At 46.6% G+C, this 20,509-nt stretch overlaps 1 protein-coding gene across 1 annotated transcript in view; it reads left to right on the plus strand.

The window, feature by feature from the left end:
- The window catches only part of XPO6 (exportin 6), a 108,593-nt gene continuing 97,511 nt past the window's right edge, over positions 9,428-20,509 (plus strand). The window contains exon 1 of the mRNA XM_003124525.6: positions 9,428-10,075. Coding sequence (XP_003124573.3) covers positions 10,073-10,075 — 3 coding nt within the window. The 5' untranslated portion in view covers positions 9,428-10,072. The remainder of the gene's footprint in view (positions 10,076-20,509) is intronic.

A 20,509-nucleotide genomic window follows, 5' to 3' on the forward strand; every position in this document is an offset into this window, starting at 1 on the left:
CTATTTATACCAACAACAACCACTTAGAAGATAAATGGAAGTGGTGACCCCATGTACAATAGCAATACAAAAGGTAAAGACCTAAGAATAGACTTACTAAGAAATGCATAAAATCTATATGAAGGAAACTTTAAAATGCTGATGAATGATGCAGAAGACAACTGAACTCATGGAATGACAGACTTTTATTTTAATGGCTGAACCCACGTTGGGTCCTTAACCTGTTGAGCCACAACAGGAACTCCATTAAACTTATTTTTTATAGTTGCATTAATCAATTTTTTATGGTTCCTGGATTTTGAATACTTAGTAAAGATGCTCCCATGCCAATGTTTAAAGGAATTTGCAGGAATTCCTGTCGTGGCTTAGGAGAAACAAATCCTCCCACATGAGGATGTGGGTTTCATCCCTGGCCTCGCTCAGGGGCTTGGGGATCCAGCATTGCCATGAGCTGTGGTGCAGGACGCAGACGCGGCTTGGATCTGGCGTTGCTGTGGCGGTGGTGTAGGACAGCAGCTGCAATGCCCATTTGACACCTAGTCTGGAACTCCCGTATGCCCCTGGGGTGGCTCTAAAGAGCAAAAAATAAATAAATACATAAAATAAAAATAAAAGGAATTTATGGAGTTCCCGCTGTGGCACAGCAGAATCAGTGGCATCTCTGGAGTGTTGGGAGGGAGAGACATGAACTAAACAGCCAGGTTCTATGAGAGATGATGGGGTAAAGGAAAAAAAAAGGGGTGGGGTGTTCCCATTGTGGTGTAGCGGAAACAAATCCAACTAGTTCATCCCTGGCCTTGCTCCGTGGATTTGGGACCCGGCGTTGCCTCGAACTGTGGTACAGGTTGCAGACATGGCTCCGATCCCAAGTTGCCATGGCTGTGGCATAGGCCAGCAGCTGCAACTCCGATTTGACCCCTAGCCTGGGAACTTCCATGTGCCACAAATGTGGCCCTAAAAAGCAAACATAAATAAGTAAATAAATAAAAAGAAAGAAAAGAAAAAAAAATGATCCAGGTGTTCCTGTGTTGTCTTGGTGGCAACAAACCCGACTAGTAGCCAGGAGAATGGGGGTTTGATCCCTGACCCACTCAGTGGGTTAAGGATCTGGCGTCGATGTGGCTGTGAAGTACCCTGGCATGTACAGCTCTGATTGGACCCCTTGCCTGGGAACTTCCGTATGCTGCGGGTGCAGCCCTAAAAAGACAAAAAGAAAAAAGAGAACCAAATGATCCAGGAACGGTTAGCTGATGAAGGATTGCAGAACAAAGCAGAAAGTGTGAGGAAAGGGTTTGCATTGTTTACAATGGGATGTGTGATGTATCCTTACTGCAACCTTTAGTGAAGACGGATCCCTGTTGCTTCGGTGCAAAGTTGCTCTATGGAGGATGGTTTTGCCACGAGAAACGTGGCTGGTTTCCCTGGTCACAATGACCATTGGGGGCGAGAGCATGGTCTTTGCTGACCTGGTGGCCAGGATCGTGCCAAGAGGCGAGACGTTCCTCACACAAGGCCAGTTGCACCCCCAAGGGAAACCGCTTAGGTGTGAGTGGATGGTTTTGGGTTATTTAAAGATGTTTTGGGTTGTGTATCCAGGTTGATGTCAGCCCACAAGCAGAGCATACAGAAGCCTTAGGACAAAGACAGCTAACATCTGGGTTACACCTGTATTTACACTTTTAGGGGAAGGCGGGCTGCATCTGTGGCACATGGAAGTTCCCAGGCTAGGGGTCGAATCAGAGCTACAGCTGCCAAGCCCGGTCTGTGTGCGAACTAGACCACAGCTTGCAGCAACGCTGAATCCTTAACCCACTGAATGGAGCCAGGGACTGAACCTGCGTCCTCATGGATGCTGGTCGGTGTTCGTTACCACTGAGCCATGATGAGAACTCTACACCTGTATTTAAGACTTTGATTATATTGTAGCTACGTTATTTCATTTCTCTTTTTACATCTTCCTTCGTGACAGTCCTGTGTTTATTTCCTCTTTGTCCTCTGCTTCATAATAAGTTGTCCTTTTAATTTTCTGCATTTTATATTTTTATTCTAATCTGCATATAAAATTCAGGTGATTTGTACTCAATTTGTATTCATTTGTCCTCAGACCCAGGGCTCATCTTCTCTTGTGTCAGCACCAGAGTTTTGGATCCAGCTGTGATCTTTTATCATCCTTCCCATTTTGTTTGCCATTAAAAACATAATTATTGTTCGATAACAGTTTGGGTCTCCTAAATTTAGATGTCGTTTGGGAAATAATGTAGGTAAAAATAACTATTATACACACTGTTCAGAATTGAGGTATTGCAATTCCACAATTTTTTTTTCTATTAATAATGCATACACCCTGCTTTATTCTTCCAAAGTTTGCCAGGCCAACAGAAATCAATTTCAGGAGTTCCTGCCAAGGCGTGGTAGGTTAAGAATCGGACTGCAGGAGTTCCCAATGTGGTGCAACGGGATTGGTGGCGTCTCTGCAGCACCTGGACGCAGGTTCAATTCCTGGTCCAGCACAGTGTGTTAAGGGATCTAGTGTTGGTGCAGCTGCTGGGCATGGGTCGCAGCTGTGGCTTGGATCTGATCCCTGACCCTGGAACTCCATATGCTTCAGGGCAGCCAAAAAAAGAAAAGAAAAGGGAAAAAAAGACTACAACAGCAGCTTGGGTTGCTGTGGAGATGCTGGTTTCTATCCCGGACCCGGTTTAGTCGGGTTAAAGGACCCGGTGTTGCCGCAGTTGCAGTGGAGGTCACAGTTGTGGCTCAGATTCAATCTCTGGCCTAGGAACTTCCATATGCCGGGGGTGTGGCCATAAAATTAAAAAAGAAAAAAAAATCAATTTCAGCAACTAGCTGAGGGTGAAGGTGGGGGGTTGGGCTTGAGCTGGAGGGTCTCAGATCCGAAGGTTGCCTGGGGCTGATTGAAGCTGTCGGAGACCTGGGTATGTCTTGAGGTTGGATGGTGGGGGGGGGTGATCACCTGTGTTGTGAGCCTCAGGCGCTTTCTGTCTTTTAAGGACACAGTCTGTTGACAATTGGCCAGGTCTCAGGTCAGGGAGTAGCCCAGCGGTTGATTGGGGTTATGGACAGACATGGCTGGACACTAGAGGTCTCTCCCCCATGATGCTGTACCCATGATTCCTGTTGGATATTTCCAGGGGACGCCACAACTAGGCTAGTCTTTGGGCATATCTCTCTATTATCATATGAATGGATGTTTATCAACTGCTCTTTATTCCAGAGGAGAAGGACGCAGGTTGGGAGACAAATGAATTTGAACTTGGGTTGAAGAGGAATTTGAAAGCAGAAAGGGATGAGGAAAAGCTCATTCCAAAAGGTTGAACAGGGAGTTCCTGTCATAGCTCAGTGGAAACGAATCTACCTAGTATTTATTTATTTATTTTTTATCTTTTGTCTTTTTTTTTAGGGCCGCACCGATGGCATGTGGAGGTTCCCAGGCTAGAGGTCTAATCGGAGCTGTTGCTGCCGGCCTATGCTACAGCCACAGCAATGCTAGAGCCTTAACCCACTGAGCGAAGCTAGAAATCAAACCCGCAACCTCATGGTTCCTAGTCGGATTCGTCTTCGTTGTGCCACGACAGGAACTCCTGACTAGTATTTATGAGGATGCATGTTCCATTCCTGGCCTCGATGAGTGGGTTAAGGATCTGGCATTGCCGTGAGCTGTGGTGCAGGTCGCAGACGTGGCTCAGATCCTGTGTTCCTGTAACTGTGGTGTAGGCTTGTGGCTGCAGCTCGCATTCAACCCCTAGCCTGGGAATTTCCATATACCGTGGGATAAAAAAGGTCAAAAAACCTAAACATAGGCTCAGAGACATGAAAGAGCCTTCCTTTCCGGAGCCATGAAGATTTTTGCTAGATAGATTTGTAGAGAGAGAGGAGTTTGAAAGTAGGGCTGGAACTAGTATGGAAATAGTAATTAATAACAAAAATGATTGAAAATCTTTTAATATGCCAGGCATAGTTCTAAACACATCACATGGGACCAAAAAAAAAAAAAAAAAAGGAGTTTCCATAGTGTCTCAGCAGTAACGAACCCAACTAGTATCCATGAGGATGCAGGTTCAATCCCTGGCCTCCCTCAGTGGGTTAAGGATCCAGCATTTCCATGAGCTGTGGTGTAGGTCACAGATGTGGCTTGGATCTGGAGTGGCTGGGGCTGTGGTATAGGCTGGCAGCTGCAGCTCTTGGCCTGGGAAATTCCATGTGCCACGGGTGCAGCCCTAAAAAGCAAAACAAACAAACACTTCATGGTGCTCTGCTACTTCTCTTCCATTTCCCCTTCTCCACCTATCCCTGTGCCCAGGAAGTTGGCTTCTATGAGCTATCAGAAGCCTCCCTTGGCCTTGAGCTTCTAGTTGGATTTATGCAATGGGGAATGGGAGAGAGAGGGAGGCAAGAGAGGGAGGGAAGAGAGGAAGGTCCGAGTACTTGCTCTATTGGCTTTCTTCCTCGCAGGATCACCTTAGCTTCACCCTGCAGGATGCTTCCTTCATCTGCTCTGACAGATTCTTCATTGACAGATTCTGGCAACCATTCCACCTCTTACCCCTTTAGACCTTGGGGTCCTGCTGTTGTGAGCCTCAGGCGCTTTCTGTCTTTGGGGTATCATATTATCCTCTGTAGGGTTTCCTTACACCTCTTTTAAAATATCCCCTTTGTGGGAGTTTCCTGGTGGTTCAGTAGGTTAAGGACCTGGCATTGTCACTGCAGTGGCTCTGGTTGCTTCTGTGGCACAGGTTCGATCCCGGCCTGGAATATCCATATGCCTTGGTAGTAGCTGAGTGCGCGCGCGCGCACACACACACACACACACACACGCACACGCACACGCACACGCACACATCCCCCTGGTCAATTAATCAAATCTGACTTAGTTTCCTGATAGAAATTGACTGATATAAGTCCCCACCCAGCCAGGTAGGTATTAGTGTTCTTCTCATTTTATGCATCAGGAAACTGAGTTTTGGGAGTTCCCATCGTGGCTCAGTGGTTAACGAATCTGACTAGGAACCATGAGGTTTCGGGTTGATCCTTGGCCTTGCGCCTACACCACCATGAGCTGTGGTGTAGGTTGCAGACGTGGCTTGGATCCCGTGTTGCTGTGGCTCTGGCACAGGCTGGTGGCTATAGCTCCGATTCGACCCTTAGCCTGGGAACCTCCATATGCTGTGGAAGCGGCCCAAGAAATGGCAAAAAGATGAAAAAAAAAAAAAAAAAGGAAACTGGGTTTCAGAGAGTTTAAGTGACCTGCTTAAGGTCACACAGTTATGTAAGAGGCAATAATGACTCAACTCATAGAGTCTGGTTATAGGGCTTTGAAAACCAGACTGTTAAAAGCCTTGAATGACAGGTTAAACAGAGTGTGTTCCTATCACCTACAGAAAGTGCCAGACACTCACCCTTTTTTTCCTGCTTTCACTAAATCCGTATTACTATTTGTTACTCCTTTGCCTTTTGAGAAACAAGTATATTTCCTCATCTGCAAAATGGGAGAATTCTCCAGGTTCCAATAGCCTGGTAGAGTTGTGGTGGGACTCAGAGAAATCTTGGCCATTGAAAGAGCTATTGTGGAGCTCAGGGCGGGGCGTGTGACCAAGGTCCAGCCAATCAGAGCATCGTATTCCCTCTGGTTGCAGTGATTGGTTCAGGAGTGAGCCAATGAAAACCAGGATTATTTTTCTGGCACATTAGCGGTAGTAAGAGAGGCATACTCTCATCTCTACCAGGCTTCAACCTGGGAGGAGATAAAGCTAAGGTATGCAGGGCCCACTGGGGAGACCTCCAATCAAGGAAGGAGAACCAAGAAAGGAGAGAAACTGAGTTCTGTGATATCACTTCAGACTCACAATCTAGCCATATCTGAAATCCATACAACCCTTTGGGTGATTCTCTCCATATAGTTCCTTTTTTCCATAGGGCAGAGTCCCAACTTTGTCACTTGCAGTGGAAAGAGTCTTGACACAGTAGAAGACAACTTGGAGGAGGAAGAGTGGGGATGCTGCAGCAGTCAAGTGAACTTCTCTTCATCCGGTAAGACCCAGCTGAAAAGTTACCATTTTTGTTCCGCCTTCCAGTTACTCCCCCCGCATAGCTAGAAGGTTTGTACACACCTCTATTATAGCACCTCTTACACTGTGCTGTAACCACACGTGGCTGTTTCCACCACGGAGCAGTAAACGATTTGCCTGAATCGTTCTTATTTCGGAACTCTGAGGTTTTGCACGAAGTCTGGCACAAAGTTGATACTAACTCATTGAATGTATGTTGAACCAAGAACTGAATGAAAGAGACCAAGGCATCAGCAGTAGGCATGGGCAGGAGAAGATGGATGGGGGCCATCCATGTGGTGCCAACAAAAAGTAATAGCAGCCTTAAATCTTTTTTTGGAATAGACAGGCTTGAGATTAATATTAATAACAAAACGTTATTTCGTTGACTTGGACAAAATCCCTGGAGTAAAATTAATAATAGCTGTGATTTATTGCCTGCCTTATGTACTAGATGTTTTGTGGACATTAAATTTAATCTTCACTCTAGCCTGGGAATGGATGTATGATGGACATGCGGTGACTCTAACAAATCCACTTTATTCTGGGGAAGGGAAATCAACCCCAGGGGAGGAGTTATTAAGTCAATCATAGCAATTTCATCTTCCTCCACTTGGCTGGTTCAGGGAGGGGGAGACTTGGGTGAATTAGGATTAGGAGGATCAAGCTTACGGCCACGAGCTACGATGCGAGAAAAGATGCTCTCTCTTGCTGGATGCAAAGAGGGAGTTTCTCTGGCCGCCAACTTGAGGACCAGGCTGATAGACCAGGCATCGCAGAGCCAAGAAAATCCTAGAGGAATGGGTCCAGGGTTCCCATCACTCCCAGCCTGAAGCTGACTTACTTCTGGTTGTCCGGTTATGGGAGTTAGGTGAGCCAAAGGCATACCTGTAAATGAGGGTGAGTTGACTTTCTGCTATTTCATCCAATTCCGCAGTGAGGAAATTAAGCCTTTGATAGTTCCTTGCTCAATAAATGTCAGCTAGTAGTAAGAGCTGGGTTTCCCACTCCAGATCTGTCTCATCCCAAAGCCTTTGTTCATCTCACTAAACTGAGCCAAGAAAGGAGAAGTCACTTGGCCTCAATCCTTTTTTTTTTTTTTTTTTTTAAAGGCTGTAGCTGTGGCATGTGGAAGTTCCCAGGCAAGGGGTTGAATTGGAGCTTGCAACAGCCACAGCAACATCAGTTGCCAGCCATGACTGCAAACTACACCCCAGCGTGAGGCAATTCCAGATCCTTAACCCCACTGAGCAAGGCCAGGGATTGAACTCTCGTCCTCATGGATACTAGTTGGGTTCTTAACCTGCTGAGCCATGACGGGAACTCTAAATTGCTTGGCCTCTATCCTGAATCACCTGTTTATCTTCTTTTTTTTGGTCTTTTGTCTTTTTAGGGCCACACCCGCAGCATATAGAAGTTCCCAGGCTAGGGGGTGAATCAGAGCTGTAGCTGCTGGCCAATACCACAGCCACAGCAACCCGGGACCCAAGCCCCATCTGCGACTTACACCATAGCTCATGGCAATGTTGGATCCTTAACCCACTGACCAAGGCCAGGGATCGAACCTGCATCCCTAGGTATGCTAATAAGATTTATTTCCGCTGAGACTTCCTCTTCATCTTCTGAGATGGCTTCTTTGCTATGCCCCCCTCTCTTTGCCTAGCAAACTACAGCACGTCTCTCAGGCAGGAGCTTAAATAAATGTCACTTCCTGACCCCCTCTCCATCCCAACCCCCAAGATTACCTTAGATCTCTTGGTTTGTATGTTTCTTTTTTTTTTTTTTTTTGGCAGCCCCACGGCATATGGAGTTTCCAGGCCAGATAGCCGAGCAGCAACCGCGATCTACATCGAAGCTGCAGCAATGCTGGATGACTAACCTATTGTGCGTGGCCAGGGATTGAACCTGAGTCCCAGCACTCCCAAGACACCACTGATCCACTTGCGCCTCAGCGGGAACGCTGGCTTGTATTTTTCTTTGATGCTCTTATCACAATTATAAGTGATTACTTATTTTGTCATACTTTGAAAATAATTTGTCTATTTTATTAAGGGCCCAAATGTGTCTGTTTTGCTCAGCACTGAATCCTTCCAACAATGGTTGTCGCTTAGGAGGGAACAGTAAATATTTGATGAAAGAATAAGTGAAAGCTGTTGCTTTCTGTGGCCATGAGTGATAACAGCAGTTCTCCAGGGGTGATTCCTGGAGCTGCAGCATTAGCATCACCTGGGAACTTGTTAGAAATGTAAATTAGTACCCCAGACCTACTAATTAGAAACTCTGGGAGTGGGTACTGGCAATTAGTGTGTTAACAGCCCTCCTCCCTCCCACCAGGTGATTCTGCTTCGTGCTGGGGTTTGAAAGCCACTCTACAGACTTGCTCCAGTCTCTGCGTAGGTATATCCTAGCAGCACCTGTTCCTTGGGATGGTTTCCTGCTGTTTCTTAAAATCAGCACTTTCAGGAGTTCCATCACAGTTCAGTGGAAACGAATCTGACCAGCATCTGTGAGGACGGAGGTTTGATCCCTGGCCTCACTCAGTGAGTTAAAGGATCTGGTGTTGCCGTGAGCTGTGGTGTAGGTGGCAGATGCTGCTGGGATGTGGCATGGCTGTGGCTGGCAGCTACAGCTCTGATTAGACCCCAAGCCTGGGAACCTGCATATGCTGCGGGTGTGGCCCTAAAACGACCCCCCCCAAAAAAAACCCCCCAAATACCCAGCACTTTTACAAGTCAAGTGGGTTTGAGACGGGAACAGGAACTCACACCTTTTTCCTCTCAGAATCTCTGCAGCTGCTGTTCCTTTGACTGTGATCACTGACTTTATCCTTCAGGCCTCAGTTTACATTTCCAGCCCTCCCTTCCATTTTCTATCTCCGGCCCCCACGTGTTTGTTGTGTTCCTAACACAGGACTCCTCGTTTCTTACAATTCCTTTATTCACTTGCTTTCTCCTTGCTCCTCACCTGCCTCCTCAAAGGCAGCGACCACAACAGTCTTGTGTAGTGCACTAGCCCTAGCACGCACTGCAGCACATGGTCCTCAGCAGGACTGTAAGCTCCGCGAAGGCAGAGGCTGCGTGTCACTGACTTCCAGCCCTGTGCGGGGCACGCAGAAGGCGTCTCCTGATTTGCAGAATGAATGAGCCCAGGAAACGAAAGAGAAACCGCCCCTTTACTAAGATGGCCAGCCCGGCACCCTTTACCAACATGGCCACCGGCCCACGTGGACAGGCTGAGAGCGGCGGGCGCGGGGCGGGGCCGGGCGGGGGCGGGGCCAGAGGGAGCCGTCAGGTGCGGCCCCGCCCCGCGCCCCCACCCCCCGCCCGCTCGATTCCGGATTGGTCCGGTTCCAGCGCCGCAGCCCGGCGGCCGCGCCGTGGGGCCGCGCCGGGCGCTCGCCACTTCCGGCGCGTTGGGGCTGTTGGTCGCGGGCTGCCGCGCGGCGCGAGAGGGTAGCTCCGGGGAGGGCGCGCGCGCAGGGATGCTCCGGGGGTCGGGGGCAGTGGCGGCCGTGTGGGCTGAGGCGTCAAGGATAGCGCTGGCCCCCGGGCCTTTCCCTTGAGCCGGCCGCCCGGGCTGCGCCGCCGAGGCCCCTTCAGCCTCCGCCCCTTCAGCCTCGGGGCCGGGCCCACCGCCGCTTCTGAACGCGGAGGCCGGGGAGCCCCTGCCTGGGCCCGGAGCCTCCCCTCGGGGGTCGGGCCCAGGCGGGGGGGCCCCGAGCCGCTGCTCTTCTTGTCGGCCTCCGAGCCCCATTTCCTGCTTTTTTCACTTTCCTTGGGGAGGGGCGGGTGGGTCTGGATGAATTGTTCCAGGGGTCCCCGATGAGGCGGGCCGGGGGGCCGCACTCTTTTTAGAGGGTCCCTTCGGGGCCCGGGTGGGGTAGAGGTTGTCTTTGCATGGGTGGGGGACTTCCCGAGCCTGCCGGGACCATGACCTGAACTGTGCGAGCGGGACGTGTCCGAAGCCCGAGAGCCAGCTCACCTGAGCCGCCCCCTCCCCCGGCCAGCATGGTAAGTGGGATCTGAGCCCCTTCCCTCCCTGGGTGCGGGGCCTGAGCGGTGGGAGCGGGCTCGGGACTGCTGAGCCATCGCTTCTCCCTGGGGCGGGGAGAGGCGCGTGCCGAGCCCGGCAGTGACACATGCGTGCAGGGTTTGCAGCAGGGCTGTGAGCTCCCATCCCCCCAGGGATGGCTCAGGACGGGGAGGAACCTGGACGCGGAGCAGGCACAACCCTTGCATCTGGTGTTTGCCTCTCTTATATTGTAGCTCTTCGCGACAGTAGCTATCATTTATTTATTGAGGGCTTACTGTGCGTCAGGTGCTGTGCTAAGTAATTGACAAGTATTTAACAAGCTCAGCGGCCCTGTGTTCTGAAGTGGGGAGACTGAGGCACAGAGCAACTAAGTACTCAGTTCAAGGTCACTCTTAAGTGACAGTGGCAATATTTCACCTTAGTCTGATTTCAGAGCTCCTGATCCCCTTCACAGGCTGGAGGGGATCTTGCTGTAGGTTTATATATGGAACAGCTGTGAGGGTTTGTGGTTTGCAGAGGTCACTTAACCTAGATCTCAGCAAAGTCAGGAACTGCCCTATTCTTTTGACACCCAGTCAGCTTTTCTTTCTGCAGCTTGCTCTGGCCTTTGGCCTGGTAGTGCCTGGAGAACTCTTCATCCTTCCAGATCTAGTTCAGAAGCTACTTTCTTCTGAAGAGATAACATCCCCCATTTTCCAGACCCATAGGCGCTCTCTGTACTCCCTCAGATTTGTGTAGTCATATTTATTTTTAAGCACTTGTCTTATTGTTACCGTAATTGTTTCTGAATCTTATCTGTCTACTGCAGTAGACTCAGTTCAAAGATGAAATTGAACTTTTACCTGGCCCAGTTTCTGGTACATAGTAAGCCCATAGGAAGTGGTGGATCGCTTCCCCTGTGTTTGAGCACCTCCAGTTACAGAGATGTTCTTAAGACTGCCCATGTTACCCCTGTCATGTTAGGGGTTTCGTAGAGAGAAGAGATGCATTGATATCTCCAGTGATGTAGATTTTCAGGCCCAGTGGAGTTTTCAGAACATTCTAGGGGCCTGTGGGTGATTAAGTTCTGGACATAGAAAAACCTAAGGCATAATTGTCTTCATGGGGCTTACAACCAGTCAGGTAAAACACACCATTAAGGCCAGGTGGCACTGTATTATAGATACTGTATATAGAATAGTGGCAAGTCAGTTAAGCTCTCTGAGTCCTAGTTTCCTCATCTATAAAATGTGGAGAAGACAGGAATCCTCTAATGAATAATCTAAAGATGTGAGTAATTTAGTGAATAATGAAAGTAGTAGTACACAGTATTCCATCTTTCCTTTATTCTTTCAATGACTTTGGTTTTGTTTTTTAAATGGTAGTGAAATATACATTCAAGTTGACCATTTTAACCATTTTACTTTACGTGTCCAGTGCAGTAGCATTAGGTATGTTCACATTGTTGTGTGTCCATCCCCGGAACTATTTTCATCGTGTAAAACTGAAACTCTACGCTGTAAACAGTAATTCCCTTTCCCTTCTCCCCTCATCCCCTCGTGGCCACTGCTCTACTTTGTCTCTATGAATTTAACTGCTCTAGGCCCCTTTATATACATGGAATCATGTAGCTTTTGTCTGTGACTGGCTTATCTCACTTAACATAATGTCCTCCAAGTTCATCCCTGTTGTAGCATCTGTCAGGATTTCCTTCCTTTTTAAGACCAAATAATATTCCATTGTTGATGTGTACCAGATTTTGTTTATCCATTCATCTGTTGATAGACACTTGGGTTCCTTCCACCTTTTGGCTATTGTGAGTAATGCTGCTGTGAACAGGGAGTATACAAACCTTTTAATGAGTTTTAAGTAGCTACTACATGCATGGCCCAAGAAATGTCAGATGAACCAAACACATGTACCTCTCCTCTGGTAGCTGACAGCATCGCTTTCGAACCTTCGGACAGAATTTCACTGTATGTTGACTTAAGCCTGCCAAGCACTCGACTATTCAGGTTTCATTTCAGTTGGTGGTCAGGAGAATGCTATGAAAATGACCACCTTGGAGCAATTAATTGTAAAGTATTTGATCTTGTCATCACCATTTACATTTCTTTCTATGATAAATTTTGAGTCAAGTTTTTTATAACCTACTCCTCACTTAGCACATTGGGGATGACCACAGCGGATATGAGGTGAATAGGACTGTCAAATCATGTCCTTTTTGCAGCAGTGACACCAGGGGTTCATCTCCTGTAGGTGTCCTAGGTTCAGAGGTGTGGGCAGGGCAGACCTTGTCCCCAAATGAAAGGAAGCCGTTGCCTGCTTCGTGTCCTACTGGAGGAGGGTCTTTTGCTTGGGATCACAGTTCTTTCTTTATTCCAGGAACTTTTTTCCATTTCTTACTGACTTAATGTTTTTATTTTAATTTTTTGTCTTTTTGACTTTTCTAGGGCCTTTCCCTTGGCATATGGAGGTTCCCAGGCTAGGGGTCTAATTGGAGCTGTTGCTGCCGGCCTACGCCACAGCCACAGCAATTCGGGATCCGAGCTGTGTCTGTGACCTATACCACAGCTCACAGCAATGCCAGATCCTTAATCCACTGAGCAAAGGCCAGGGATCAAACCTGCAACCTCATCGTTCCTAGTCGGATTTGTTAACCACTGAGCCACGACGGGAACTCCTAACTTAACATTTTTAAAGAGCTGACACATAAGTTTGGGCCTTTTTAATGTCTTCTCTTAAAACTTCAACTCGAGGAGTTCCCATTGAGGCTGAGCAGGTTAAGAATCTGATTAGTATCCATGAGGCTGTGGGTTAGATCCCTGACCTTGCTCAGTGGGTTAAGGATCCAGCATTGCCACAAGCTTCAGCATAGGTCGCAGGTGCGGCTTGGATCTGGTGTTACTGCGGCTGCACCATCTGATTCAATCCCTAGCCCGGGGAAGGACTTCATTGCTGTAGATGAGGCCCAAAAAAGGATGGAGCAATTAAAAAAAACTTTTCTGCACTAAGCTAGTTATGTTTCACTTACTTGTTTTTCTTTCAGTCATTCAGTATCAGTTAAGCACACCCACCTCGCTGGATTAGGTTGCATTATTGCCATTACTACCAGAGAGGAAGATGAGCAGACCTGCTGTGGGATACCTGTTTAACAAGTGGTGGACCTGGCATTTGGGTCCAAGGTGCTCTACAAAGCCTGTGCTCCTTGCAGTACAGGTGCTGCCTCACATAGAAGAGGGTTGGGAATGTCATCCAGCTGTGTTTTATTGGTTCTGAGAGAGTGATATGGGCTGAGGAGTATGGGAATTTCCTTTAACCTGTCTCTAGGAGGAGGGATCTAGACCTGCAAGGTTAGAACTAGTTAAAAAAAGGTTTGTAGTTACAGCAGAGAATTACTATAATTGTTAAGTTATAACTACATTTGATTAAATCATCATTTTGGGTTGAATTCCCATGAGTTCTCAAGTGATTTTGTAACATCCTTGAGGTTGCCACTACTTCTCTGAAAAGTTGTTACTTAATTTTGAATGAGCTTTGCTTATTATGGAAATTTTGTACAAACTGGAACCCCTGCTTAAATTTGCATTTTTTTTTTTTTTTTTAAACTTGCTTGGAAAATTGCTTTGGTTACAAAGCCTTCTCTTTTTTATTTTCCCCCATCTTTTTTTAAAGGCCGCACTTGGAGTTCCCGTCGTGGCGCAGTGGTTAACGAATCCGACTAGGAACCATGAGGTTGCGGGTTTGGTCCCTGCCCTTGCTCAGTGGGTTAATGATCCGGCGTTGCCGTGAGCTGTGGTGTAGGTTGCAGACGCGGCTCAGATCCTACGTTGCTGTGGCTCTGGCGTAGGCCGGTGGCTACAGCTCTGATTCATCCCCTAGCCTAGGAACCTCCATATGCCGTGGGAGCGGCCCAAGAAATAGCAACAACAACAAAAGACCAAAAGACAAAAAAAAAAAAAAAGGCCGCACTTGCTGCATATGGAAGTTCCCAGGCTGGGGTCGAAATGGAGTTACAGTGACTGGCCTATACCACAGCCACAGCAGTGTGGGATCCGAGCTGCATCTGTGACCTGCACCACAGCTCACAGCAACGCCGGATCCTTAACCCACTGAGCAAGACCAGGGATCGAACCCACGTCCTCATGGATGCTATTTGGGTTCATTACCACTGAGTCACCATGGCAAGTCCTCATTCATTTTTTAAAAAAAGCCTGTGGCTAATTAGGTGGGAGAATCTGATTTTTTAAAAAAAAATCTTTAAACTATTTATTTGGCTGCGCTTAAGGCATTCAAGTTACTGGGTCTGGGATCAAACCCGAGCCACAGCAGTGACAATGCTGAATCCTTAACCACTAGGCCACCAGGGAACTCCCATTCATTTGCTGACTTCCTGCATCAAGCTTAAAACCAAGGTACTGTGGATACAATATAATCATAAAGGAGTCTATATTTACCAGGCTTAGCATATGCCAGGCTAATGAGTTTACATATATTAACTTCAAACAGTGTCAGGAGTCAGAGGCTCTTCTTATTTTCCATTTTATAAATGAGAGCGTTCAAGGCCAGGAATGGTTAGTCAACTTCTCAAGGTTGTGGTGCAACCAAGTGGCGGAACTGGCATTCAGAGCCAGGCAATCTGGCTCAAGTGTCAGTGCTCTGACCTGTTACACTTTCATCCCAGGAGGGATCATGTTGCCCCTGCCCTCGAGAAGGAAATGGGACCTATATTCTTTTTTTTTGCTTTTTAGGGCCATACCCATGGCATATGGAGGTTCCCAGGCTAGGGGTCCAGTCGGAGCTACAGCTGCCAGCCAGAGCAACGCCAGATCCAAGCCACATCTGTGACCTATACCACAGCTCACGCCAGCACCAGATCCTTTACCCACTGAGTGAGGCCAGGGATCGAACCCTCAATCTCATGGTTCCTAGTCAGATTCGTTTCTGCTGCACCACGATGGGAACCCCGGGACCTACATTCTTGATCTTTACAAGAGGCTGTGATGAGGGTGGCCACAGTAGACAAATGCATTGGTACAACGGTGCCATCTCTGAAGGAGATTTAACTGAGGAGCGGGACCAGGGAAGGTTTCCAAGGAGGAATATTTGAGTCTTGAAGGATTATGAAGAGTTTGACGGTTGGACAAGGGGGAAAAAAAGGCCTTCTAATTAAAAGTTTGCAGATAACAAAAATTGGGTGTATGTCAGTAAGGGTAATAGGAAAGAGTAGGTGTCGGGGTACACACGCGGGAAGGAATTAACATTTGTTGAATTCTTAGGACTTGGTAGGGCTTGGTGTGCATACATGCACACCGTATATAAACATGATTTTTTTTTCTCCTAGTGACTACCTTTATTCCTCTTTTCCTGGCCAGCTGCTGCCCATTTCCTTGTTCCGCTTTGCAGCGAAACTCCAGGAAAGAGTGGTCTCTAATTCTTTACCTTCCATTCTCTCTCACGCTCATTTGTCAAGTTCCCTCCCCACCTTCGTTAAATGGTTAGTCCTGGGACAGGTTGAATACTCCCCTCTGCTGTTAAGTCTTTCTTCACTTGGGCCCCAGGACATTAAAATGTGCTTTTGGTTTTCTCCCATTTTACTGGATATTTCTTCCTCATCCCACTGATCTTTGAACAGCTGGAGTGCCCTAGGCCTCAGACCTACTCTGCTCCCAGGCCAGACCTCTCCCCTCAGCTGTAGCTCATGTATCTACCTGCCTACTTGGCATGCAAGCTTGTTTGGCAGGCATGTCAAATGTCTAAAACTCAACTCTTCATCTTCCCCTCTGGTTCTTTTACACCCACAGCCTTCCCTATCTCAGCTGGGGGCAGCCCCGTCCTTCTAGTTGCTTGTGCCAAAATCTCGCAAGTCATCCTTGGCCTTTCTTTTGTACCCCGCATCTGGTCCATATCGGAAAGCTGATTGTTTTCTACCTTGGAAATGTAGCCAGGATTTGGTCACTTCTTGTTCCCACCCCTGCTGCCCCTCCAGGTTAGGCCTCTATCATCTCTTGCCTGAGTTATTGCACTGGCCTCCTAACTGTTGTTGTCTGAGTTTTATAGACTGGCCTTGCTGCTTTATAGACTGTTTTCAGCACAGTAGCCCCAGTGATCCTTTGAAAAATCTCAGGGAGATCTTGTCTTTGTTCCCATGGCTCCTCCTCTCACTTAGAGTGAAGGCCATAGTGGCCCATATGCTCCTCCATAGTCTGGCTCCTGGTTCTACTCTGAACCCATCTCCCGTTGCCCACCTCTTGGCTTCCTCTGTTCAGCTCTTCTGGCCTCCTTCACTCTTCTTCACATGGCCCAGATGTGTTCCTGCCTCAGGGCTTTGGCCTGGCTGTTGCCTCTGCTTGGACTGCACTTTCCCCTAGAGATCCTCGTGATTAAGGTGGCCTTCCAGCCTTCTCAAGACTCATCTTCCCAGCCAGGCCAGTCTTTGCCACCTTATTTTAAATTGTAATCCCATTTCAGAACTTCTAGTCCTTCGCATCCTGCTGGACTTCTTTTCGTAGCATTTCTGCTCTTAAACATTTTGTATGCGTAATGTTATTTATGAGATCAAGTTGTTGTTATCTCTTTCTGCTAAAATGTTAGCTCCCTAAAACTTTGTTCACTACAGTGTGTCCCAAGAGTCTAGAACAATTCCTGGCATAGTAGACGGTTACACTGTAGTTAGGAATGCTGTGGACATCTTGGGTGTTGAAGACCTTTGGAGAAAGGGAGAAAGCTATGTTCCCTGTGATGAACAGAACTTGGCAGAGCGGGGGTATTTCAGAAGAGAAAGGTGGAACTCGAAGTGTAGCATCAAGCAAGCATCTGATAAACTGGTTTGGCCATGGTGGAGATTTTGTGCAGAAGTAGTTGGCGAGAAAGTTTATAAAAGCAGTTAGAGGCTAGGTTATAGAGGGCCTCCAGTACTTCTCTGGGGAGTTTGGCCTTGTTTTTTTTTTGGCTGACTTTTCCTTATATAGGAACATTAACCCCTCTGCTGTGTGTAGATTAGATTGGTATGGAAAACCAGACAGGACACCATGCCCATATGGGTGTGACAAAGGCTTGTGTCAGATGTGGAGTTAAGAGTGGAGACAGACTTGACCAAGAGAGTCATCACTTAAAACTGATTGCAGATTCAAGGGGTAAAGAAAAGGGAAGAGCTCAAGCTGATTTCAGAAACTCCTAAACTGGTGATTGGAAATGGTGGGACATTTTAAGTCATTGGTGATTTGGATTTGGTAGGGATGGAAGAGATGATGGGTAAAGAAACTGACAGGAAGCTGCTAAGAGATGGACCATGTGCTGTTAGAGTAAGGGATTTGGCTCTGGCTGTGGGTCAGTAGGTAGTTGCTGCTGTGTTGAGAGGAAGGTAATTGGCATCAGCAGGACAAAGATCACGAAGATTTAGGTAGATTGTTGACATCCATGTCCAGGTCAAGGGAGGGTGAAGAGGGAGCTAACTCCTGAGTGTGTAGCTGCTAATTTTTTTTTTGGCCATGCCCACGGTACGCAGAAGTTCCTGGGTCAGGGCTCGAGCCTGCACCGCAGCAATGACCTGAGATACAGCAGTGACAGTGCCAGATCCCTCATGCCAGGATCTGGCAATGCCAGTGCCGGATGTCAGTGCTTTTCCCCCGCTTGAGTGTCCCTTCTTCATTTTGTAGGTGAGACCTTTCCTACCACGAACGTGACCTCTTTGAGGTTTTTTAGCCACCAGTTTAACATTTATCATCTTTGATTAAAGTTAGGGTTTTTTTGCTTTTAGTTATTTGTTTTTATTAGGTAAGAACTACAAGACTGCACTCTTGTAGTAAGTGTCAAATAATTCAGAAGTTAGAAGAGCAAAATGTGAACCTCTTCCATCCTTTCCCTGGCTTCCTCTCCCTTCCTTCCCCTCCAAGTCTGGGGGTGGGGAGGATTCATTCTTTTTCTTTCTGAGTATCTATTGGGATGATCCTCGCTCTTTACATTTCCAGTGCCCAGTAGGCATTCAACAGATATTTAGGTAATTGAAAGAGGTATGAAAACAAATCCAAGGAGGTCAAGGTAGGCCCTTGAGGTTAGTAAAGGATAGTAGCATCATTTAGAGAGTGTAGTGAGATTGAAATAGAGTATGAACATAATAAGCATTCTGTTTTTCCAAAACCCATGCAGCCAGCAAGCTCAGATAGTATGGTGTTTTTCCTCTGGGCAGGTGGAGGTGGGGAGCAGGTGAGCAAGAGGAGTTGTTAGAACAAATGCTCTGTAGATGATATACTTCCTGTGAGGCTCCCTGGGAGAACTGCTGGGGAACAAATGGGATTGGGGTGAGGTGAGGTCTGTGGACAGTAACTGAGGAAACCCACAAGGCAGAGAGTATTGAGGGAGGCGAAAGAGGCGAATGGGAAGGGAAGGAAGCTGGAGGAGAGAGAGAGGGAGAAAAAGGGTCTATGTTTGTTTCATAATAATAACTCTGCTAGCTATTGTTTAGGGGCCCACATGTATCCTGCATACTGTACCTCATTTAGACTCTTACAGCCATCCTGCAAGGTAGGTAGTGTTATTTGTTCCCGTTTTGCAGTTGAGGAAGGTGAGGACACTGAAGCTCAGGGAGGGTAGTGTAAGTAGTATGTTGAAAATTACGTAGCAAGTTGCTAGAGACAGGACACAGACCCAAGATTCTCACTGCACGGTGTGTGTCCTTTCTGTAGCACTAGTTTTCTTCTTAAGCCTTTGCTCATTTACATAGGCATATTCATTAGAAATGTAGCCTAACTGGGTATATTATCCCAGGAAAAACAGTGCATCTTGTCATCTGGCCTTAAAACTTGTATCATTTACCTCTCGTAATAGAAAGGGCAAGATGGTAAAAGTTTGCTGATAACAAACGTTTCTCAATATGTAGCCCAACTGGGTATATTGTCCCGGGAAAAGCAATACATTTAACCATCTAACCTTGAAACTTTCATAGTTTACCTCTTATAATAGGGCAAGATGGTAAAAGTGCTGATAGTGAACGAGAAGATAGATATTTCTGCATATGCTCTAATGTGATAGAATAGGAAAAAATGTCAGTATTGAGGGCAGGGTAGTGTGGACCACGTTACAAGGAAGGTTGCTTGACTTCTTTATATGTTTCAGTTCAGCTAAGCCAATTAGGCTTAGCATAGGCAGTAGTTTATTTACATCAGAACAGCCTGCTGCTGTTTTATATGAAGGTTGTAATGAAAAAGATCTCTGGCCTTAGACTCCCAAAAGGTAAAGATATTTTATGAATTAAATGCAGTTGGGGGAGAGAGAATCATTGATTTCTAAGTTGACTAGTAATCAGACCTGAAATACATTTTTTTTGTTTTTTAGATTAACAACTGGATAATTTTCGTAAAAATTGTATGTGCTTATTAAAAATCAAACAGTATCAGGAGTTCCCATCGTGGCTCAGCGGAAATGAATCTGATTGGCATCCATGAGGATGCAGGTTCAATTCCTGGCCTTGCTCAGTGGGTTAAGGATCCAGCTTTGTCGTGAGCTGTGGTATAGGTTGCAGAAATGGCCTGGATCTGGCATGGCTGTGGCATAGGCCAGTGCCTGCAGCTCCAATTTGACCCCTAGCCTGGGAACTTCCATATGCTGTGGGCGTGGCCCTAAAAAAAAAGAAAAAAAAAATCAGGCAGTATCAAAAGGTACAAAGAACATGGCAAAAAAAGATCACCCTAAATTCTCCTACCCTAAATTTTGATGGACATTATATAAACAATGCATTTATTTTTGTATCTGTTTATCTATAGGATGAAGAGGATAGATATCTAAAATAAGCACTTTTATTAAAAAAGTGATCATGCTGATTATTTGGGTTGTGCTAATTTTAAGATAACAATTAACTTACTCTCATTTGCATTTAAAAAACCTATACTTTTTGAAATATTTATATACTTAGGAAGTTGCAAAATGAGTACAAGGAGTCCCATGTATCCTTCACCCAGATTCACCCGATGGTGACATCTTACATAGCTGTTTGCAATATCAAAACCAGGAAACTGACATTAGTACATGTCAATTATTGACGAGACTACACCTCTTACTCAGTTTTCACCCTTTTTTTTTTTGAGCCTGCCTTCATGCGTATGTATAGTCCTATGCAATTTATTCTATGTATTGATCCATGTAACTGTCACCACAATCAAGGTACAGAGCTGTCCCATCACCACGGAAGGACTAACTCATGCCTAATACTCTTTGTATTTGTAGCCCTCCTCCCTCTTTCCTAGCAACCACTAATCTGTTCATCTCTATAGTTTTGTCATTTTGAAAATGGTATATGAATGTAATCCGCAGTCTGTAATCTTTTGCTGTTGATTTTTTTTTTACTTGAGCATTGTGCTTTTGAGGTCTCCATCTCACTTGAATTTGTTAGAAAAAGAAGTGAAACTGAAAAATGAATTGTCGAATTTCAAGTAAAT

The sequence above is a fragment of the Sus scrofa genome, chromosome 3 (assembly GCF_000003025.6).
Source record: "Sus scrofa isolate TJ Tabasco breed Duroc chromosome 3, Sscrofa11.1, whole genome shotgun sequence".
NCBI classification, from domain to species: Eukaryota; Metazoa; Chordata; class Mammalia; order Artiodactyla; family Suidae; genus Sus; species Sus scrofa.